The sequence below is a fragment of the Meriones unguiculatus genome, chromosome 6 (assembly GCF_030254825.1).
Source record: "Meriones unguiculatus strain TT.TT164.6M chromosome 6, Bangor_MerUng_6.1, whole genome shotgun sequence".
Taxonomy (NCBI): domain Eukaryota; kingdom Metazoa; phylum Chordata; class Mammalia; order Rodentia; family Muridae; genus Meriones; species Meriones unguiculatus.
Window position 1 is genome coordinate 33,704,056 of NC_083354.1, and position 23,424 is coordinate 33,727,479.

The 23,424-nt window shown below is 55.7% G+C and overlaps 1 protein-coding gene across 4 annotated transcripts; it reads left to right on the forward strand.

The window, feature by feature from the left end:
• Window positions 1–1,800: 1,800 nt before the first annotated feature.
• On the forward strand, window positions 1,801–23,307 carry Plcd1 (phospholipase C delta 1). Of its 4 annotated transcripts, none has more exons than XM_021648022.2 (15): window positions 1,802–1,950; window positions 10,594–10,758; window positions 14,170–14,398; window positions 18,561–18,690; window positions 18,776–19,007; window positions 19,744–19,945; window positions 20,037–20,181; window positions 20,258–20,407; window positions 20,496–20,654; window positions 20,874–21,033; window positions 21,222–21,338; window positions 22,183–22,361; window positions 22,449–22,581; window positions 22,663–22,812; window positions 22,932–23,307. In XM_021648022.2, the coding sequence occupies exons 1-15, from the start codon at window positions 1,917–1,919 to the stop codon at window positions 23,015–23,017; spliced, it is 2,271 nt and encodes a 756-aa protein (XP_021503697.1). In that variant the 5' UTR covers window positions 1,802–1,916; the 3' UTR covers window positions 23,018–23,307. The 4 variants fall into 4 exon arrangements, 3 of the variants coding, with proteins under 3 accessions (XP_021503695.1, XP_021503697.1, XP_021503696.1); XM_021648021.1 differs by lacking the exon at window positions 1,802–1,950 and adding an exon at window positions 6,675–6,869; XR_009592284.1 differs by lacking the exon at window positions 1,802–1,950 and adding an exon at window positions 6,714–6,869 and having other exon boundaries at window positions 22,449–22,511.
• The last annotated feature ends 117 nt before the right edge of the window (window positions 23,308–23,424 follow it).

Below are 23,424 nucleotides of genomic sequence, written 5' to 3' on the forward strand. Positions count from 1 at the left end.
TACATCCACCTTTGCACAGACACTTGAGACTGGGACAGCCAGGGGTTGGGGGTATGGGACAGGGCCCGGAACCCTGCCTGTAGAGAGTGGGCCTCGGAAGCTCTGTGCCCCAAAGAAAACCCACCACTGAGCCCTGAGGAACCAGGGTCTCGGGAGAGTTTTGCAAAGGTTCTGAGGTAGCGTGCATCCGGCGCCCAGAACTGGGCCCTCAGCTGAGCCTGGAAGCTGAGGGCAGCGCTTTGTACGAAGCCTCTGGCTGTGTCTTCACTGTCCCAGCCTTCCACCATATACACAGTCGCCCCTCCCCCCTCACTTCTTAAATCTAGCTGCACAGAGCAGAGGGGCCCTGTATCCGGCGAGAGAGGAAGAAGGAAGAGGAGGGGAAGGTCCAGAAGGGGAGAGCACCATCCTACAGGTCAGCCCTTGGAGCCCGCTGTGGCAGATCTCATTCCTACCAGAACCCGGCTGCTTGGGCCAGCTTTGAGTCAGCGTGCCCATTCTGTCTGGCAACCCGAGGCCAGGGAGGGGGCATCAGCTCCAGCGTGTGTGATGGAAGCCACACAAGAGGTGGGCTTGTTTCGAGTGAGTTTGGAGCCTGTGGAGGTGGAACCTTCTGTGAACCCCACCACAGCCATTTGTGGTAGAGGGAGAGGTCCTCGTGCTGCATTCCACCCTGGCTCGGAGCCCAGGACTTGGAGACAGAGATGACAAGAAAAAGAAATGACGCTTGCGAGGAAGCTACGCCAAACTGCTGGTGTCAGGAATTCTCGGTCTCAGGTTGGGGAGGGGAGACCTGAGTCATGGTGACAGTCCCCAGCAGCCCCAGGGCAGGATCAGAGATCCAGGTAGGAGGTTCCGAGGCTCAGGGAGGCCCTGGAGAGTAGAGCTGTGGAGGAAGACTGGGAGTTTCTCACCTTCCCCCTCTCAGGCTCTGTCTACAATGGAGCCTTGCTCATCCCTCATGAAGTACAGCCCCGGCCTTCCAGACAAGGAACCAGCCCCACACTGTGGGGTCGGGGTACAAGAGCGGGTTCATGGCTCTCTAAAGCTCAGCTTCAACACTCAGAATAGGGAGACCGTGCTCTGTCTCTCACATGTAATGCCCACGGAGGCTTGCTAGCGCCATAAGAAAACTAGGGCCAAGGTGAGCTAGGCTAGCTCTTCCAGGCTAACTGCCTTCAGCATCCGGGGTGGAGTCCTCCGCCAGGGGACTCTTGGTCCACGCAACCTCAAGGCAGGCCTCCCATCTTTCTTCTCCCCTCATTAAGGGGCAAGGGGCATGTACCTGCTTGCTCTTGCCCCTACCATAACGAGAGCACCTCCCGCTGCCCCTTGAAGTGGGGAAGTCTCCCAGAGAAAGGCGGGGAGCCCTCTGGGGGTGTGGCAATCACTCTCCCCAGACTTCGCAATGTGGGCCCGCGCACTAGCACCCTTTTCTGGGGAGACAACCTGGACCGCCCGCCCGGCTAGACTTCCGCTTGCGCAGGGATTCCTGTCCCCGCCAAGACCCGATTCTGATTCTCTCCCGCATCACCCACACCCCCAGCGGGGCGAGGCGCCCACAGCCAGGGCGTGGGGCCGGCAGCTCGCCGTAATGACAGGGCCCGTGGGTGGCGGCGGCGGAGGAAGCCGGAGGGACCTGACTATTTCTGGCTCGGGCGCACCCAGCTGGCCGGAGCCCGGGCCAGGGGTTGGCCAGGCTTCCCGGCCCCCGCTCAGCGTCCTTTCTCGGTTCCCCGGAGGGGGCGGGGAGAGGCGCCGGTTGGCGGGCCCGGGGGGCGGTGCGGCGCCGTGGGCCCACCCCCGGCCTCCTCCCCGCGCAGCTCAGTCGGGTGTCTGCACCGACCCGCGCTCCCACCCCGGCCGCCCGCTCGCTGAGCCTCGCCGCGTCCCCGCCGCCGCCAGCCCCGACGGGCATGGACTCGGGTCGGGACTTCCTGAGCCTGCACGGTGAGTGTCCCGCCTGCAGGGGAGACCCTGCGGAAGGCCCGCCGGGCCAGAGAGACCAACTCCCTGGCCCCTCGCGGGATCCAGGAAAACCTCGGCCCGAGCTGGACACAGCCTTGGGCGTTTCCAGACTCTCCCCCTAAATCTGGCCCAAGAGATCGGGGAGCAGTGCAGACTTCTCTCGGGGATTTCCCCTTATCCTGTTGGTAAAAGGCTGCGTTGCTCCGTCCAGATGGTACCAAAGGGGTCGGGGAGGGAAGGGAGCGGCGTCCTTAGACCACCAAGTTCTCCCTTCAGAGGCTTCCCGAACCGCTGGTGTGCCCGGACCGCGTCAGGCCGCGCGGGTGTGGCACGGATGAGGGTGTAAGGGGGTGGGGCGAGGAGGAGGAGGTGTGCAAGTTTGGCTGAGGTTGGGCTGGCAGCCCTCGCTGCTAGAACAGAAAACAGCGATGCCAGGGCGGGGAGAAGCAGTAGCCTTTGCTGACCCTCCTGGCCGGAGGGGGCCAGGGCTCGGCTAGAACTGCCTTGCAGCTTGGTCCTTTGTCCAGCCGGCTTTGTTTCTTCCCATCTGGGCTGGCTCTTCTGGCCGAGACTGTCCCCCTAGCAGAGAGGAAAGTCCGGGCTCCTGGCTGCCAGTCTTTGAAGCCTCCAGGGAAGGGAGAGGAACGACTGGTATTCAGGGACCCTGGGGGGGGGTGGGGAGTGGGATTGGGGAAGTTTTCCTTGTGTCTTCTCAGGTCACCACTAGCTCAGCAAACTCTGGCCCTCTCACGCCAGCCCAATGCGAAACAGGGTTTCTCACTTTAGTGTCCCTGAGATTGTAGGTTTGTTTTTTCTTCAGTTAAATAACAGGTATTTGTTTGTGTGTTTGAGGGGGTGTGAGTGTGGATGTATGGAGGTCAGAGGACAATTTGCAGGAATCAGCTTTCTCTTACTATGTGGGTTCTAGGGATCAAACTCAGGTCGCCAGGCCTGGCAGCAATCGCCTTGACCCACTGAGACACTCACCAACTGGGTTGTAGATTTTGTGCCCGCCAGTCCTCTGCTCTGCTCCCCTTAGAGAGCGTTCTGCAGCCAGCCCCCAATCGGTTTGGTGTTTGTCAGTTAACCTAGACTCGGTCGCCAGAGCCCAGTAAGCTAGGGTTTCTCTGGGCCGCCTGGCCCCCTCATTCTCTTCAGAGGCCAGAGATACCCTGACAGACCCTGGCACACTGGATGGCAACAGAGGGTTGGCAGCTCCGAGGGTCACAGCAGAGAGCGACCTGTTCTCCGTCCCCAGCTGTCGGCTGCTGCTGTCACCTACCAGGGTCTCCCCCGCCTGCCTGCCTTCTGAACCCTCTGGCTGCCTCTGACACTACAGAAGCCTTGGGTCATGTTGTAACAGGCTCCAGCCTCAGTGTCTGTGCCCTCGTCCCATTTCCTTCTGGGGTCAGCCCTGGTGTCTTCCCTACAGAGAAAGACACAGCACCTCAGCCTCGTAGCATAGGTTGGCCAGCCTGGCTCATCCTGTTTGAGACCAGCCTCCTGGACCTGTGACTCAGTCGGGCCTTTCCTGCAGGACTGGAATGTACACTAATGGTCCTGTGGGTCCACCGATCCTAGCTTGGCTTCCACGGTGACCTCCGTCATGCGCCTTCTGCCTACACTGCAAACCAGAGGGGAAAGAAAGAATGGTCAAGGCGAGCCGGTGGTGGGAGAGTGTGGTCACTGCGGTGTGTCCTTGCTGGCTGCGATTCTGACGGGCAGTCTGCATCCCTGCCCACCGTGCAGGTCCCACAGCTCTGCCTGGCCACACTTTCCGACTTGGGCATTTGGGGGTCTGCTTCGGGAATGCTCTCAGTCCCCCGCACTGACTGGAGGCCTACGAACCCACCAAGAGATGAATTGCCCTTTCTGTCCTCGCTTCCCACTCATTGGGAGGCAGCGCTAGGTAAAGACTCACATTGTAAGACAAATGCTGGGGCTTTTCTCCTCCTCTCTCCACATCCAACAAGTTCCATGTGCCTCGATGTCCTCATTCCCAAACTGAGAGGAAAACCCCCCTCGTTCTCGGGTGCTGTGGTTGGGGATGAGACAATGTCCGGAGACATCAGATTCTGGCCTTGCAGGAGCCCCCTCCCCTCCCCCAGCCGGAAGCTGTCTGGTGGGTAGATGATGGAGCACTACCAAGGACAAACGTGGCTGGAGTCAGATGCATGAACCCCGACAGCTGAAGCTAGAGTTCCGCCTTCCCTCCTCCCCCCTCCCGCCTCTGTTTTAACTAAGCTGGGACTGGCATCCTCAGCAGGTCCCAAATGTGCCTGAAATGACATCACCTCCACCTTTCCCTTCACTGAAGATGTTCGCCCACACTAACTTTCCCTGCACCTGGCCCATCTGCCCTACTGCAAAAACTGGCATTCTGTAAAAGGGGAACCCCCATCCCCAAAGCCGAGGCTCCAAGCCCAGCGTTGCTATGTGCAACCTTCTGCCTTTCTGAGCCTTTTTCTTGTCCATGGGATTACAGGATATTTTTCCATGGAGGATGTTGCCAGGATAAAATGTTAGTGGGGGCTGGGGATTTAGCTCAGCAGAGTGCTTGCAGGACATGCACACATTCCTGGATTTAGTTCCCAGCACGTTATAAGCCTGGCATAGTGGCACAAGATTGTAGTTCTAGCATTTGGGAGGTGACAGTCATTAATTCAAGGCTATCCTCAGCTACACAGGGAGTCAGAGAACAGCCTAGGATATACACGACCCTATCTCAGGCTTAGGGATTCTGGGTTGGTTAAAAAGCCAGCGACCTTAAGAAAAGCCACCACAGCATGTAGGGGTGGCCAGCTTCCCACTGACAGTGAAGTCATGTCTCAAAGCTGTCTGCCTCTGGAGTTCTGGGCTCATGATATACACAGTGGCCCATGTTGATCTTAAATTTTTTGTGCCCCAGCCATTTGAGGAGTCAGGAAAAGTCTATGGACCTTCTCAAGACTGCATTGTATTGTTGTTGTGGGTTGTTTGTGGGGGTTGTTTGTTTTGATTTTTGAGACAGGATCTCACTTTATACCCCAAACTGTCCTGGAGCTCACTGTGTAGCTGCCCTCAAACTCATAGCAATCCTCCTGCCTCCCAACCCTGAGTACTACAGTTACAGATGTGAGCCGCCTGTACAAACTTAGGATCACGTTTTTAGACACATGACATAAAGTGCTAAAGAATTAAAACAAAACAAAACAAAACAACCCACCACAGGATATTGGCCTTTTGTTCTGGTTAAGAACCCCTATGTGGCCAGTCAGTGGTGGTGGCACAGGCCTTTAAAGCCAGCACTTGGGAGGCAGATGCAGGCGGTTCTCTGAGTTCAAAGCCAGCCTGGTCTACAGGGTGAGCCCAGGTCAGCCAGGGCTACACAGAGAAAGCCTGTCTTTAAAAACAACAACAACAAAGCCCGTCTGTGCGTGCTTCGTTTTACTACAACCCGGGTAGCTCCTCCACTCACGCCTACAAACCAGAAGCTTTCCTGTGTCCACATATCAGTTCATCTCCACCAAGGTGCCTTGCTCATTATTCGATCTTCTTCGTGGCTGTAGGCAAACCTACTTGCTCTAGGTTGCAGTTTTTGTTTTTTGTTTTATACTGTGAGTGTCCGTGCCAAAAGCTGGCTTTGCCAGTGACTCACTGTTGCTGCTGTGGTGAACCCACAGCAGGCCTCTGGGTGGTATCCTGTCCCTCCTGCAGGAGAAACTCGGTCATTGCAGAGTAAATGAAAGGGAAGTTGTACCCATGAAAGGCCCCAGTGTTCCCAGGCACAGTTTTGCGCAAAGCTGCTGTCCTTGTCCTTCTGATTTATTCTAGGCAAGCCTGCAGACTCCTTTCGGGGTCAGCATTTTTTTTTTTTATTATTATTTATTTTTTTAAGAACTGTGTTTGTGCCTGGTGGTAGTGGCACATGCTTTTAATCTCAGCACTCAGGAGGCAGAGAGAGAGGCTGGCGGATCTCTGAGTTCAAGGCCAGCATGGTCGACAGAGTTTCAGAACGGCCAGAAACAGTCTCAAAAAAATAAAGTCTAAATTTGTTATCTTGAGGGATTACCCTGCTTAGATGGGAAAGGGAGAAGAAATCTGGATAGCCGGCAGCAGGCCAGGTCACAACAAATCAGTCGAATAACCACGAAGAGATTTGGCGGGCTCGGAGACTACCCCGGCTCCGCCTGATCACCTCCGCGCCTCTGCTGAACCCTGCAGGCCACCAGGATTCTCTGAGCCGCGCAGTCTTCGGCGCCGCGATGCCTGGGCGCTGGTGCGGAGTTGGCCTTGGCGTTCCCTGCCAGGCTCCGCCGCACACTTCTCCCGGTCCCTACCCTCACACACCCTCCTAAGCGCAGGTTCCTCCCCTCCCTCCTGGGCTCCGCCCTCCTTCCTTGCGCTTCCCGGCTGCGGCCGCTCCACGTCGCCGTTCCGGCGGTGCCTGCCAGCCTCCCGGCCTGGGTGACGTCTGGCCGGCTCTGCCACCCCAACCCTCCAGACATGCTTGCCATTCTAACACCCACAGGATCCAGAACTCAAGACTTTCTCGGCCCACGGGAGGCGGATGCCAACCTCCCCAGCCCCGCCTCCGAGGTTCTGCCTCCACCTCCTCCGCCTACTTTCTCCTCTCCCCATCGGCCCCGCCCCAGACTCGGCCCCGCCTCTTAGCATTTGGCCCCGCCTCTAGCGGCGCGGGCCCGCCCCTCCAGGTTCTGGCCCCGCCCTTTCCAGGCTAGACGGCCCGCCGGACTCTGCCGGCTCCTAAGCTGGGATTTACCCCGGCGGAGGCTTGGTCGGGGACACCATGCAGTGCCTTGGGCTCCAGAGCTGCAGGCCGCCCAGCGTGAGCCCCTCCCGGGAGCTCTACCTGCAGGAGGAGAGTCGCAAAGTGGCGGCGCTCAATGGGCAGAGACTCGGTAAGGGATGCCGGGGACTCTGAGAGCCTGCTGCGGGGAACGGGGCGGCAGCAGGAACAGGACGCTCCTCCCTCTGAGCCTGGGATTATGCGGGTTTAATTCTCCTGCGGGGCTGTGCTTTCAGTGTGGGTGCGTGGGGTGAGTACTGGACGAACTAGATACCTACCTTTTTCTGAGCAGCCCACTCTCCATGCTCCTGGTAACTCCAACCCCTCCTGGTTACAGATTCACCCCCGGTGTATGGCTCCCTGTTTCCACTGTGTAACCCAGTGAGGTCTAGTGTGACAGTGGGAAAATGTGTGCCTGGACAAGTGACAGTTGGTGACCCCAGGGCTGGCTAAGTAACTCTGTCACACTCGTGGTATTGTGACACCTCTGTGTGGGGAGGATAGTTTGTAGTGCCATAACCTAAGCGTGACACTGTGGCACTGAAGGTGTCTGTGTGTACCCCTGCGTGACAGTGCAGCTGACAGCTGACTGCTTATGACAGATGTGACTGTGTGACCCAAGGTGATGGAATGACTGCCATTCTGTGCTACAGTGTGGGTTTCTGTGGTTACCTGGTGGCTCCGTGTGTGAATGGTGGCCGTGTGTTTCATAACTCTGACCCCTCTGAGTCCCAACTTCCTTCAGCCTCGAGTTCCTCCTCTGTAAAATGGGGATAATGATACTGCCTTTCTTCATTGGGCTGCTGAGGGGATTAAATACCTGTGCGGCAAACAGTGTCTTATTCAAATATTAGCTATCATTATGGCGGCTGCTGTTATTATTATGGTGATGACACTCCTGCACTGTCTGTGGTGTTCTCCTGTGTGAAAAACAGCAACACCCACTCCACGAGACACGGGTAGTCTGGGGTACGCTTTGGCCCTGTGTGCGGCGTTGCGTCTGTGAGTACGTGACTGTCCGTGTGCCCAACACCTTTGTTATGCATCGTGGGCGGAACGCCAGGCACCTTTAGTGCCCTCCATGCCCTCTGCACGGTCGCATCCTGAGGGCAGCTAGCCTGGAAACCCCTGAGCTCACAGCCCACCCCTGAGTGAGGGCTGGGTGCGGGGTTCCCACACACTGTTTGCATGATAAGAGAACAGTGGTCCTGTGGCAGGTCACCCAGAGGCCTCAGAATCGGGACGCCCTTCCCACCCCACGGAGGTCCCTGCCCAGATTTCCCAGTTCCTGGAGGGTGGCAGCTGTCACCTTCCTGGAGCTTATCACTATCTGACCCCACAGACGGGGCCAAGCCTGGGCCACTGCTGGCTCCAGGACAGGACGGGCTTGTCTTCTCTTCATGGTGATTTCCAGAATGAGAGGGCGGGGGCTTGCCTTCCCCTGCCCAGCAGCCCCCATTCCCATCCCAGCTGTTAGCAGGAGCTTGCTTGGCTGCGTCCAGCTCGGGGCAGGATGCTGCCAGACGGCCAGGAGGGGCCCCTCCTCGTTGTACCTTAGGCCAGGAAGAGACAGTGGGATCTCCCAGCAGAGGCCGGGGGAGGTGGCCCTTTGCTTGACAGTCTGGAAACTCCCTAGCCTTCCCTGCATGTGGAGCGTCCTGTGTAAGCCCCCAGGTCTCTCCCTAGGTCTCCCCACACTGAAGAAGAGCTGCCCCTACTGGGTCAGAGCATCTCCTAGCGATGGGTGGGCACATGGCACAAGGGTGGCAGCATGTGGCGTGATTGCCATCTCTAAGGACTGGCTAGAGTGCTTCCACGACGCTGTTCTCAGTGAGGGAGCAGAGGCACGGGGGAGGAGGCGTGATCGCCATCTCTAAGGACTGGCTAGAGTGCTTCCACGACGCTGTTCTCAGTGAGGGAGCAGAGGCACGGGGGGAGGTGGCGTGATCATCATCTCTAAGGACTGGCTAGAGTGCTTCCACGACGCTGTTCTCAGTGAGGGAGCAGAGGCACGGGGGGAGGAGGCGTGATCATCATCTCTAAGGACTGGCTAGAGTGCTTCCACGACGCTGTTCTCAGTGAGGGAGCAGAGGCACGGGGGGAGGTGGCGTGATCGCCATCTCTAAGGACTGGCTAGAGTGCTTCCACGACGCTGTTCTCAGTGAGGGAGCAGAGGCACGGGGGGAGGTGGCGTGATCGCCATCTCTAAGGACTGGCTAGAGTGCTTCCACGACGCTGTTCTCAGTGAGGGAGCAGAGGCACGGGGGGAGGTGGCGTGATCGCCATCTCTAAGGACTGGCTAGAGTGCTTCCACGACGCTGTTCTCAGTGAGGGAGCAGAGGCACGGGGGGAGGAGGCACCTGACGAGACAGGGCATGGGTGTTAGCCAGACTGACAAACCAGAGGTAAGAAGCTGGTGAGGGATGAGGAAGATGTGGGTGAGTGAGGCCTGGTCCACACAGGCTTGTAGATAATGTGGAGAAGGCAGTGGGGGAGCAGCATGGGTGAACTGGGGACGGGGTCGTATGAGGGGTGGAGGGTCTGGGCTTGGAAAAGAAGCCCGTGGCTTTGTGACGGCTCTCCAGCATGGGCCTAGACTCTGGCCTCTTGGAGAGGACAGCTGGAGTCTCTGATGCCACTTTTCTGTTGGGGCACATAGTTTTAGGGACACAATTAGGTGTCCGATTGATGGCTGGACTGTGTGATGTAGACATGTGATGTAGACATGTGTGCATGCGTGTGCACACACCACCTTGTAGGCGTATCGACTGCTGTGTCGTCGAGCTGGTGGGTTATTGTGCAGGGTGCAGGGTGCAGGGTGCAGGGTGCAGGGCGCAGATCTCCCTCGTCGTGGGTACAGAGCTGTTTGCGGGTGAATACTCCTCGGGGGCTTGGTGTCCTTCTGGCGCCTGCTGCTCCTGAGAGAGAGGAGCCCACCGCACAGGTCAAGCTGACATCTGAGAGCCCAGCAGGGGTGGGCGGGGCAAGCAGGCAGTGTGCTGGCCCTCGGGGCCCTGTCTCAGCTTCTGAAAAGACCGAGCTCTGTCTTAAAGCAGCTGCTTCTGGAGGGAGCCCAGACCCCTAGGACACTCAGGGGTGGGGGTGGGGGTACAGTAGGAAAGGCAGGGTTGTCTCAGTGGGCTAGTGGGCTCTCCATTCTCTTCTGGGGCAAAGATCAGAGAGCGGTTTAAGCAGATCTAGTTAGAGGTGGGGGTGAGGGGCACAGGGAAGAGGGTGGCTAGAATAACGTAGCCCCAGGGACCCCATGGCAGTGAATCACCAAGTCAGGAGGTCACACAGCTGGTCGGAGGCATGCCGGAACTTAGGTACTGATAATGTTGGAGCCACTGGAGGTGGAAGGGTATTTGGCTCTGGAGGCCTGGGTCCATTTCCAACTGTGCTGGGCTTTTTTCCCTCTCCTTCTTTGCTCCATCTTTCAGTCCTTAGCTCCCTTCACTCTGAGCCAGGCCATTTCCCAGATCCCCCAGGAACCACGGGGTTTTGAACTGTGCTTATTCAGCTTTTAGACAAATCACAGTAGAGTCTTGGGGCAGAGGGTGTAGCACAGTGGACAAACGCTTGCCTACCGTGCACAGATGTCCTGTGTGTGACCAATACTCAATGCCAGGGCAAAAAGCATGAGCTTAGGTGGGTAGGCTTCTTTCCTGAAGGAGGTAGGGGTCCGGGAAACTGGCTGATGGAGAAGCATACCGCTGAGTAAGGGTGAGGCTGCTGAAAGTGGGCTCTGAGATGCAGAGGACAAGGCCCATGAGGAGCTGATAAGAGGGGCGCCGGTGGAGAAAGTGGCATCTCAATGGTTGTCATTGCTCACTCAGGGCTGCAGGATGACCAGGACCTTCTGGCCCTTCTGAAAGGCAGCCAGCTTCTGAAGGTTAAGTCCAGCTCATGGCGGAGAGAACGCTTCTACAAGCTGCAGGAGGACTGCAAGACCATCTGGCAGGAATCTCGCAAGGTCATAAGGTCCCCGGAGTCCCAGCTGTGTGAGTGCCCTGGCTCTCGTGGTGGGTGTGGCACAAGTAGGGTGGAGGCCAGTCATGGACCATGACCACAGGCAGGCCATGCATGTAATCAGGACCAAAGGAAGACACTTAGGCTGGCTGTGGTCAGGAAAGAGTTAAATTATTGATAGGGAAACTGAGGTTAGGCTGGTCATAGACGGGGACAGCCAGGCTCAAGAGCAACTGTGGAGCCTGACAGGGTTGCTTGATATTGGGATCCAGACCCTGGACCAGTGGCTGAGGTGCCTCTTTGACACACCAAAGCGGGCCTGGTCTCCAGGTTCTCCCCGCATCCCTCAGTCCCTTCCTGAACTCTCCAGCCCAGGGGCTGGGCTTCCTCTCCCCAAGAGGCTCTTCACTATATAACACAGTATTTTGGCTTTCTTGCTTTGAGCGCTTTCATGCTCTAACTCCCACCCTGGAGCCGCCCCCAATAAACCTGCCTTTATACACTTGGCTTGAATTGGCTCATTTTGTCAGTTTGAACTTACAGGTGCCACCCAGGCCATCAAGGAGAGAAAATGGGTGGATCAGTACTCCCACATATGGTAGGGCAAAAAGCTAGGCCCAAAGTCCGGGACAGATAAGGTACTTTCGTACCAGTGGCTGGAATGTAAGGTGGGGCCCAGGAGGCAGACTCTGACTTGGACCAGAGCCATGGGAGGCTGGGGTGGAGCGTGGGGTGGGGGAAGAGAGGGAGCGAGCAGAGCTGTGCACTGTCTCTCTAGAGCTTCCTGAACGCCCCAGAGAGCCAAAGCTGAGGGGCTGGGTGTGCAGACACGCCCTTCAGTGCAGGAGCTCCCCAAAAGTTCTGGACAAGACATCCCTTGCGCCTTTCCTGGGGAGAAGTGTTAGACCAATGCCACCATTAGAACTCTGCAGCAGTGGACCAGGCTCCTGCCTATACTGCCCAGTATGGTACCAAGATGCTAGTGGGCTAGGCTTGTGGCCAGTGTGACTGAGGGGCCCAGTTTTAGCTTCTATTTCACTTTATGCTCACAAATGTTGTGGGTTTTCTGTGAGACTTTTTGTTTGTTGTTGTTTTTCCTCCTTCCTTCCTTCCTTCCTTCCTTCCTTTTGTTTGTTTTTGAGACAGGGTTTCTCTGTGTAGCTCCGGCTGTCCCGGAACTCATTCAGTGGACCAGGCTGGCTGTGAACTCCCTCTTCTGGGATTAAAGGCATGTGCCACTACACCTGGAGTTTGTTGCTTTTTAAAGGCCGGATCTGATACGAGCAGAGCTAGCCTTGAATTTCCTGCGTGGCTGAGCGTGGCCCTCAGGCCCCTGCTAAGGCTGAATTCCTGACCCTTCTGCTGTAGCATTTCCGTGTACTCAGTTTGAGGATGGGACTCTGAAGTGCCGCAGGGAATTACTCTGAGAGCTGAGGTGTAGCTCAATTGGTAGAAGACCTGTCTAGCCTGCGGGAAGCCCTGGGTTCCTTCCCCAGCACTCCCTAAACTGGGTGTGGTGGCACAAGAGTGTAATCAGAAGTTCAGGGTCATCCTCATCTGCATCATAAGAGCAGTTTAGGAACCTGACTCCCTGTCACAAAAACAAGAAAACCACCTCCCAGGAGTGACCCCTGACCTTGCCTGTGTCTGTGGAGCCAGACAGGCTTCTACCCTGGGTTCCTGTCCCGATAGGGGTTTCCTGTTAGCTACTGCTGGGTGGGGCACAGTGGGAACGGGGGGGGCTCTCGCTGGAGCCCTGGTGGACACATAGGAATGTACACCTGGAGCTTGAAAGGGGCGGGAGAGGGGCAGGAAGAAGAGAAGAGCCCCCCAACAGCAACTGTCACTCAGGCTAGCACCCCTGGAAACAGAAGTGAGGGAACCAGGTGGAGATGGGAGCCAGCCCCAGGACAGATCCCAGGACACTCTGGGAGGCTGCTTCCAACTCAGATGGCTGCCGCAGGTCTCGTGATTAGCAGGCCTTGTTTGCATTTTTCCCTGGTAAGGGCTGAGACTCTCCTCAGCGGCACCTTTCCCCTGAGGAAACTGAGTCCATATGAGATAATGGAGGAGGAATACCTACATTCTCCCACTTATCTTTGTCTCTGCCTCCTGGAAGTCTCCTGGAGCTTCCCCACTACCCATCCTCCCATTAGTGTAATCAGCAGTGAAGGCAGCTGGCCTTTCTCTCCCAGCCTGGGCGCTGCATGGCCCAGGCTTCCTGTTTTCATCCCTGGCCCAGGGTGGCTCAGCTGCCTAGTGGGGCAGAGAGAGAGAGATTAACCAGGGGCGTATCTGAATCCCAGATGGTGCAGGGGTCATGTGTTCCACTTTTCAGCGCCCATGACCCTAATCAAGGCACACAGGTTGTCCCGTATGTAGGTGGCAGGGAGGGCCCTGGGGACTCAGGGTTGGAAGGGATTGGGGAGGACTCAGAGCTGGTGGATGAGAATGGCTAAAGATGGGGTGTGGCAGGGGTAGTCCTGCTGTGGGAGGCTCAGCATGGGCCATGCTGTTGAGGCTGGCTCACCGCCAGGCTGTGGCGGGGACATTGGCAGCATTTAAGGTCTTGTTGTTCCTGAAGCTTAGACACTGGCTGTGATGGGGCATCTCCCTGACCCCTGAAACAACACAGTGAGACCCCTATGAACTGCGTCTAATCTGCCGAGATAGTCCTGCCCTCCTTGCCCAGTCCTGACTGCGGAGCCTCCTAGGTCTGGGGTCCCTCAGAGCACAGTAGCTGTACTGCAGAGCTCAGCTTTCAGAAGCTGAGGTGGGCCCATGAGGGCAGATCCCTGCCTCCCTATCTCCGTCCAGCCCAGCTCTTTCCAGACTGGCTTCTACTCTGCCTCTTGGGACCCTGGAAGGTAGGACCTTTTTACACGCTTCTGCCAAAGGGCTCGCTGAAGCTCGAATTCGTGTATTCACTTACAGGTTGATCACATCACTTTTCTCTGTGGCTTCAGGATTCTGTCCCTAGACTCTAGAGCCGAGACTGTCTGAAGGCTGCCATCTCCTAAGTAGTCAGTAGAGGGGCCTGAAGGCTCTCATAGCTGTGGGCGCCCAAAGTCCAGTGTGGTCTGGAGGCTGTATGACCTCTCTCTGTCGCAGGTGCCAGGCTCCAGAATGGTCTTCTCCTGCGACCTGGTTCCTTCACCACGTGATCGTGGACCCGCCCTATCTGCCCTTACTCTCCTGAGAGCTCTGCCTCAGTGTCTCTGCGCGCACCCTTTGCCCACTGTTGGTTGTCTTGTGCCCAATACTGTGTCTTCATCATTTCAGTCTCTGCTCCTCTGCCCTCCTGCCTTCTCCCCGGACCCACAGTCTGAGCCCCGGAGGCTGGCTGTGATAGTAGGCTGTGCTCTTCTCCTTGTAGCCTTGGCTCTGTCAGAGACAGTCGTTTATGTCACAGCCTGCTCTGCTGTCCCATCCCCTCTCTGCAGTCTCCATCGAGGACATTCAGGAGGTACGGATGGGGCATCGCACAGAAGGCCTGGAGAAGTTTGCCCGTGACATCCCCGACGACCGATGCTTCTCCATCGTCTTCAAGGACCAGCGCAACACGCTGGACCTCATTGCCCCGTCTTCAGCTGAGGCTCAGCACTGGGTGCAGGGCCTGCGCAAGATCATCCATCACTCGGGCTCCATGGACCAGCGGCAGAAGCTGCAGCAGTATCCTCCTGGGAGCAGTGGGTCCTGGCTGGGCGTGAATGCGTTTGCTCAGTTGTGGTGCCGTAACGAAATACCAGGGTGTTACTTACACTGATTGCTGTGATAGTTGACAGAAACAAATCAAGAGAAGAAGTGTTTGTTTTTATGGTTTGGGAGAGTTCGGACCATCACAACAGGAAGGCCTGGTGGTAGGAACACATGGCTTCTGGTCACATTGCATCAGGGAGCAGAGAGATGAACAGAGGGTGCCCAGCTCACCTCCTTCTTTCCCTTCTTATTTAACCCGGGACTCCAAGGAATGGAGTGAACTGCATTTCTCTCCTTCTTTAATCTCTTGACACTCCCTCGGACACACCCAGAGGTGCCTTCCAAACCTAGGCAAGTTGGCAATGCCAACTGAGCACCACAGAGACTGGGTGGCTTGCTCAGCCCCAATGCACAGTGTGGAGGAAGGCGCCTGAGAAGTCGCTTCAGCGAGAGGTGGCCGATGAGTCATCCTCTCAGGGTTCTTGCACTCGAGGAGCTAGAAGGCTGTGGTGCTGTCCTGAGCCATGTTTTGGGGAGCGATACTGTGACCCCAGTGTTCAGACCAGCCTGTGGGCTGAAGATGGTAGCTTGTGGGTGATCCTGCCTCTGGCTTGCTTGAGATCAGGATGGAACCATCCCCGCTTTTGTTTTGTTTGCCTCCCGAGTGCAGGGATCACAGGCCTTTCCCATCGTAGCCTGCAGCTCCCCTTTTTATGACAGTTTTATGCAGAGATAATTCACATCCCACGCAATTAACCCAAGTGTTGAACTCAGGGCTGGGGCCGTGGCTCAGTCAGTGAAAAATGGGCCATGAAAACATAAGGAAGGACCTGATTTTGAGTCCAGCACACATGCAAAAGACCAGGCATGGGGCTGGAATCGTGCTTGAGCACTTAAGAGCTTGTACAGCTCTTCCAGAGGACCCAAGTTCGGTCCCAGCACCCAAGTCAGCTAGTTCACAACAATGGTCTTCCTGTAGCTCCAACTTCAGGGACCTGATGCCTCTGGCTTTTGAGGGGTACCTACACTCAAACACACACACATACACGCATGCACACACGTGCACACATGCACACACACTTAAAAATAAATCTTTTTTTTTTTTTAAGCTAGATATTGGTGTACATGCTTGTGATCTCAGCACTGAGTAGCAGAGACAGGTGGCTCCCTGGGTCTGCTTGGCCACCCAGCCTAGTCTAAAACGTGAGTTCCAGGCCAGTGAGAGATCTGTCTGAGAGGACAGGGAGGACAGCACCCGAGGACCAGCACCTGAGGTTGGCCTTTGCTGTCCACATGCACGTACAGCGTGGCTCTGTACTCCGTGCTCCAGCATGCCAGCATTCCCCCACTGTATGGACGCACCCTACTCCATGGAGAAATCGATAACTCCTCACTCATCAGCAATGGACCCGGAGCCCATCTACCTCAGGACTCAGAACCAGAACACGAGTTTGTACTCCTCTCTCTTGAGTACATACTAGAAGCAAACATTGCCAGGCTATATGGTAACTTTTATGTTTAACTTTATTTATTTGGTTATTCGAGGGAGGGTTTTTCTGTGTAGCTCTGGCTGTCTTGCAACTCACTGTGTAGACCAGGCTGGCCTTGAACTCAGATCTGCCTGCCAGATTAAGTGTGGGGATTAAAGGGGTAGGCCACCACTGCTCAGCAAGACTTTTTTAAAAAATCACACTGCTTAATTATTGTGTGTGTTTGCACACTTGCCATCTCCTGTGTGTGGAGGTGAGAGGATAACTTGCAGGAGTCGACTCTCTCCTACAGCGTGGGTTCTGGGGATTAAACTTGGTGGTCAGAGGCCTTTACCTGTGGTTACACCTCGTGGGCCTGAAAAAAATATCATCCTGTTGAATATGCCCAGTGAATCATCCACTGACTGTAAAAATGGGTATTTTCTCTGGAGTTGGTTCTGTCCATTTGTCTGTCTGTCCTTTCATGCACTATTCTTGCACCACACTCTTTGCAAAGCTCCTGTAACTTTGTTGTAAGCTTCATAATCAGGAAGTGTGAGTTGTCCAAGTCTGCTTTTGTTTTGCAAGATTGACTTGGCCAGTCTGGGCCCCTTGACTTCCTATATGCATTTTAAGATCGGTTTGTCAACTTCTTGAAAAGAAGCCAGCATCATTTGATGGGGATCATAGGTTAGTTTGGAGACTTTTCAAGCATGAAAATATTTCTTCTGATCCCTGAATATGGACAGATGTCTTTACTTTTGATTATTCCTTTTTCTGTTTGTTGAAGATTTACTTTCTTTCTCTCTCTCTCTCTCTCTCTCTCTCTCTCTCTCTGTGTGTGTGTGTGTGTGTGTGTGTGTGTGTGTGTCCACATTACACATGTGCCTGCAGAGGCCAGAAGAAGGTACCAGCTCCCCTGGAGCTGGGGTGGTTGTGAGCCATCTGATGGGATGCTATGATACTAGGCCTGTTCTTCTGCAAGAACCACACAGTCTTATGTGGTTATGAGCCATCTCTCCAGTCCTTTCCCACTTCTTTTGCTGTTGCTTTGTGGCTCTCGGAATTTTAAGTTTTATACTTAAAACAATAATTTCAAATAAGTTTAATAATTTTGGTGCTATTATAAGTTAAATTGCTTCTTAGATTTAATATTTTTTTTCCATTTTTTATGTGCCGTGGTGTTTTGCCTGCATGCATGCCTGTGTGAGTGTCTCAGATCCCCTGGAACAGGAGTTACAGACAGTTGTGAGCTGCTATGTGGGTGCTGGAGATTGAACCTGGGTCCTCTGGAAGAGCAGTCAGTACTCTTAATCACTGAGCCATCTCTCCAGCCCCTAGATTTATTATTTTTATTATGTGTGTCTGTTTATTGAGGCAGGGTTTCTCTGCGTAGTCCTGGATGTCCTGGAAATCACTCTGTAGACCAGGCTGGCCTCGAACTTGGAGATCCATTTGCCTCTGCCTCCCGAGTGCTGGGATTAAAGGTGTCACTGCCTGGCCCTTTTTATATATATTTGTTGTTGTTTGGTTTTGGTTTGTCTGTTTTGAGGCAGACTCTCAGGTAGCCCAGGCTACCCTGGAATCAGCTATGTAGCTAAGGATGACTTATGACGCCTGATCCCTCTGCCTCCACCGCTGAGTGCTGTGATTACAGGATGTGCCACCAGACCTGGCCCTGGGCTTAGACTTTCATTTATTTAATTATTTATTAATGATTTTTTTAGATTTTTATTTTTTAAAGCTGTATAACATTGCTTATGCTGCCGTTTCCTTTATAATTTCTTCAAAAATTCCACTGTTTTTTCTTTCTAACACACCCATGGAGCTCATTGTCTTTGACTCAGTGCTCTAATTCTGAGGACTGTGCACCCCCACCCCACCCCCATTTCCTCAGAGTCTGAAGGGAGAAGAGGGGGGTGGGGGAGCACGGGACCGAGACGTCCCAGCCGTGATGGATGACCTGATCCAGGCTCTGGGTTTCCGTGGGATATCTCCACTTCCTGACCGGTGGCTGGAAGTGTGCGATTTTGTAAGCTAAGCCTCAAGTGCTGGAGGCATGCTGGCTGACGGTCTGGGAAGCTAGAGAACACGCTTTGCAGGGTCAATGGTGGTGCCAGGCTGGTGTCGGCACAGAGGGAGTGATCCCGTCTTGAGGGTGCTATTGACTGGGTTCCATCTGTGTAGTCTACACTGTCTGCAGTGAGCCTGCCTTTTTATAGAAAATGCTTTCAAACGTCCTCAGAATGAACAAGCAGAAAAAGACCGGTAGCTGGGCCTGCTTGTATAGTCCTGTAATCCTAGCTATTCAGGAAGACGAGGCAGGAGGACCTCAAGCTCAAGGCCCAGCTGGACTAAAGAGTGAGTTTACAGTTGGCCTGGGTCATTTGGAGAGCTGTTGAGTTAAAGGACAGAGTTAAAGGAGGCCTGAGGAAGCCTGCCGTGAAGAGTCTGCGTTCAGGCCCTAGTACCAAACAAACCGACAAGCAAAGAAAGAAAGGGAAAGGAGGGAAAAGGACCCCGAGCAAGGACAGCCTCCAGGTCTGGCCCCTGCTCTGTGGTCACCCGGCCTACAGGACCCTGTCCCCACAGGCAGCTGTGGCTTCACGTAGCTGGGGTCCCGGTGGGTGTCAGGCGTTTGTGTGTTTTCTTGACTGCTCGCCCAGCTGGATTCACTCCTGCCTACGAAAGGCTGACAAAAACAAGGACAACAAGATGAACTTCAAGGAGCTGCAGGACTTCCTGATGGAGCTCAACATTCAGGTGGATGACAGCTATGCCAGGAAGATCTTCAGGGTGAGCTGGCTCGGTGTGGCTGTGGGGCCTGGGGCCTGGCCCAAGGCTGTGAGCTGCGCTCTCACGGGCTGTGCCGGGTTTGCAGGAATGTGACCAGTCGAAGACGGACTCACTGGAGGATGAGGAGATTGAGACCTTCTACAAGATGCTGACCCAGCGGACAGAGATCGACCATGCCTTTGCCGAGGCTGCAGGATCTGCAGAGACCCTGTCGGTGGAGAAGCTAGTGACCTTCCTGCAGCATCAGCAGCGGGAGGAGGCGGCAGGGCCAGCCTTGGCCCTCTCCCTTATTGAGCGCTATGAGCCCAGTGAGACTGGTGAGGCCCCAGAAGTCCCAGAGCCAGTGGCTGGGAGACTGGTGGAACAGCAGGTAGGCAGGCAGACAGGCAGACAGGTAGACATTCAGGTAGGTAGACAGACAGGCAGACAGGCAGGCAGACAGGCAGACATGCTGGAGGGAACTAGCCACAGGATTGCTGATCAGTGTGGCTATCCAGTGTGTCTCTGAGACACTGTGTCTGCCTTGTCTGGGTCTCACTTTCCTCCAGTTCCTTCTTCAAAAGGCATTGAGTGTCCCTGCCCCAAGACATAGAAAGAAGTGGCTGGCAAACCAAGGTTATTTTTACTTCCCTCTTTGTGTCTGTTTTCGATCCAGCCTTGAGACATAACCTAGAGGAGACAGAGTCCTGCTCAGCACTCCCAGCATGGCCTGGTTAGCTGAGTGCAACCCAGGCTCTCAGCACAGAGTTAGAGGAGGATTGGGGATCCAGCTCAGCGGCACAGTGCTGTGTTCAGTCCCCAGTACCGGATACTGTGGGGACACAGAGGAGATGGTGTTCTGCCTTTGAGGGGTTTAGAGTGGGAGGAAGGAAAAGAGACAGGGCCTCATCACACCGTAGCCACAGTCCAACTGGGAGACCAAGACTTCTGCTCCTCAGAGCTACAGAGGACTAGCTGAAGCGGGGCGGGGCGGGCAGAGTGGAGAAAAGACTTTTCTTTCCACAGTGGTGGGCAACTAGCTCTGACTGGAAATGGTGGCTTCTTCCTACCTAGCCAAGTCCCAGCGGCAGATGACTAAGGACGGCTTCCTCATGTACTTGCTGTCGGCCGACGGCAGCGCCTTCAGCCTGGCACACCGCCGCGTCTACCAGGACATGGAGCAGCCACTCAGCCACTACTTAGTGTCCTCATCCCACAACACCTACCTCCTGGAAGACCAGCTCACAGGGCCCAGCAGCACAGAGGGCTACATCCGGTGCGGCCCAGGAACCGTTAGCGGTGCGTCAGGGTGGGACCTGGACAGCCCTGGAGGGTCCTAGCCTAGCTGTGACCCCCTTCCCCTGCAGGGCTCTGTGCAAAGGCTGCCGCTGCTTGGAGCTTGACTGCTGGGATGGTCCCAACCAGGAACCCGTCATCTACCACGGCTACACTTTTACCTCTAAGATCCTTTTCTGTGACGCGCTCAGGGCCATCCGGGACTATGCCTTCAAGGTTGGGCGTGCCCTTTGGGGTGAGGTGGGGATACCTGGTGTGGACAGTCCCTTCTAACTCATCTCTGGGCTTCTAGGCTTCCCCCTACCCAGTCATCCTGTCCCTGGAGAACCACTGCGGCCTGGAGCAGCAGCAAGTGATGGTACAGCACCTGAGGGCCATCCTGGGCTCCATGCTGCTGGACCAGCCGCTGGATGGGGTGACCACAAGCCTGCCTTCGCCTGAGGTACACACAGTGGGTGCTTTGAAGGCCGGGAAGTGAGCCTGGCTTGGAGGCCTCTGTGGGTCTTGACCTCTTAGCCTTGCATCCCCAGCAACTGAAGGGCAAGATCCTGCTGAAAGGGAAGAAGATTGGAGGGCTGCTGCCTGCTGGAGGGGAAAACGGGCCTGAAGCTACTGATGTGTCTGATGAGGATGAGGCTGCTGAAATGGAGGATGAGGCTGTGTGGAACCAAGTGCAACAAAAGTCCGAGGTTCTAGCGGGGGCTGTGGAGGTGGGGTGGCCCCGGGCCCTTCCCACCCTTTGCCCATGGGACAGTCGCCTTGCCTTGGTTTTTCTGTGGCTGCCATTCAGACCCTCTGCCCCCTCTCTCTGTCTGTCTGTCTCCTCTCTCTCTTGTTTGGGTTTCTGGCGCTCAGGGCCCACCTTGCCCTACCCTCTGGCTCTAACTGGGCCTCCCCGCGGCCTCCAGGAGGATAAGCTAAAGCTCGTGCCGATGCTCTCTGACTTGGTCATTTACTGCAAGAGTGTCCACTTTGGTGGCTTCTCCGGTCCTGGCACCTCCGAGCAGGCATTCTATGAGATGGTCTCCTTCTCTGAGAACCGTGCCCTCCGGCTGCTGCAAGAATCAGGTGAGCGCCTGACCGTGCAGACACGCGATCCTGTCCATCTGGACTGGCCAAGACTGGCCCTGCCCTCCACCCCTGCAGGGCCCCGGGTTGGTGTGCCCTGTCATGTCCAGGTGGAATTGGTGGGGCAGGTAGGCGTGCCTTTAGCCCACCAAGGCCTTCACTGCTCACTTGACTCCACCTGTTCCCAGGAAATAGTTTTGTTCGCCATAATGTGGACCACCTGAGCAGGATCTACCCAGCAGGGCGGAGAACGGACTCCTCCAACTACAGTCCTGTGGAGATGTGGAATGGGGGCTGCCAGATTGGTACGGATCAACTGGGCTTGGAGGGGAGTCAGAGAGAGCGCTTGGCCTTGATGTCCAGGGGGGCCTAGAGTTCCGAAGGCCTTGGGACCTGAGAAGGTTCGGATGCAAGCCAAGAGCTGAGCAGGGAAATTGTCCAGCCAGCAAGTCTGTGTCTGGGTGCACTCCAGCTGTTAAAGTGCCTGCCTGGCATGCATGCCATTGTAGGTTCAATCCTCGGCTCTGTGTAGAACAGGATTAGTGTCACAGCACCTACGGCAGGTAGGGGTGGGAGTGAGGTGGCTGGGTCAGGAGTTCAAGTGAGCTCAAGGCCAGCCCAGGCTACGTGAGACCCTGCCTCAAACCCCAACAAGGCTGGGAGGATGACTCAGTCAAAAAACTGTTTGTCATACAAGCGTGAGGTCCTGCGCATGTGAGAGCACAGGAGTGAGGGCACCATCTAATCTCAGCACTGAGGAAGCAGAGACAGGCCGGTCCCTGGAGCCCACTGGCCAGCCAGCCCAGACGGGTTCAGGAGACCCTGTCTCAAAAAAAATAAAGTGGAGAGCAATTGAGAAAGATGCCAGACACTGCCCTTTGGCCTCCACAAGTCCATGGGTATGTACATATGCATGCACTCACATGAACACACACATATTACACACCACACACACACACACACACACACACACAGAACAGTGGTCAGTGTGGTGGGCCAGTCAGCGTGAGGGGAGCCAGGAGACAGTGGAACCATCGCTGGCTCCTGCTTCTAGCTCACACAGGAAGCTAAAGTATAGTGCACTCTGAGCAGGCTGGGCTCCGGGACTCGGACCAAGCCACAGCTTGTGTTTCTCCGTTCCCCCTCCAGTGGCCCTCAACTTCCAAACTCCTGGGCCAGAAATGGATGTATACCTAGGCCGCTTCCAGGACAATGGCGCCTGCGGATACGTGCTGAAACCTGACTTCATGCGAGACCTCAGCACCACCTTCAACGCACGTTCCCTGACTCAGGGGCCCTGGTGGGCTCCAAAGAGGCTCCGCGTCCGGGTACGGCCAGATACAGGAGCAGCCCTGTGGGGGTCCCTTCCTGCTCACTGCCATCTCCGACTGCTCATTGTCTCCACCTTTCCTTAGATCATCTCTGGGCAGCAGCTGCCAAAAGTCAACAAGAATAAGAACTCCATCGTGGACCCCAAGGTGATAGTGGAGGTCCACGGTGTGGGCCGGGATGTGGCCAGCCAGCAGACAGCGGTTATTACCAATAATGGTATAGTGTGCTCCGGGCCTGGGTTGGGCCAGGCCGCCGATGCCAGTGGCCTTGCTGTTGATATGGTGTCTGCCCTTGTAGGTTTCAACCCATGGTGGGACACGGAGTTTGAGTTTGAGGTGGCCGTGCCCGAGCTCGCCCTCGTGCGCTTTGTGGTAGAGGATTATGATGCCTCCTCTAGGAACGACTTTATTGGCCAGAGCACCATCCCCTGGAACAGCCTCAGGCAGGGTGAGTGCTGGAGGGGAGGGGCCTGCCAGGAGCCGTGGGTGGGGCCTGGCTTCTGTTCGCCTACAGCTAGCTATGCCTGAGCACCCTCTCCCAGTGACCAGAACTGTCCTCCCCTCCAGGGTACCGCCACGTCCACCTCTTGTCTAAGAACGGAGACCAGTATCCATCAGCCACCCTCTTTGTGAAGATCTCCATCCAGGACTAAGCCTGGGGATCTGGTGAGGTCCACCCTGAGTGGGCCAGGCTGTGCCCACACCTCGGGCAAGGCTGGCGTTGTTGCACCGACCTCTGGCGCGGGTGGGGCTCAAGGCCCCAAACTGCCTTTGGCTCTAACACATTGCCTGTGCTTCTGCCTCTCTGGGGGCCCAGGAGCAGTCCAGTCCCTGGAGTGGTCCAAAATTCCGTTAGGAACGACACTGCAGCCCTCTCCCCGACCCTCCAGCTGCCTTTAGGTTGTGAGTTTTTATTAAAAAAAAAAAAAATCACAAGATAAAACCTTACAGTCTCTTTACATACGCACCAGAGAATCCCACAAGGCCTGCGCACATACCCCTCCCACCGTGATGGGGTCATGTGGAGAGCAGCGAGAGGAATCCTTTCCCTGGAGGTGGG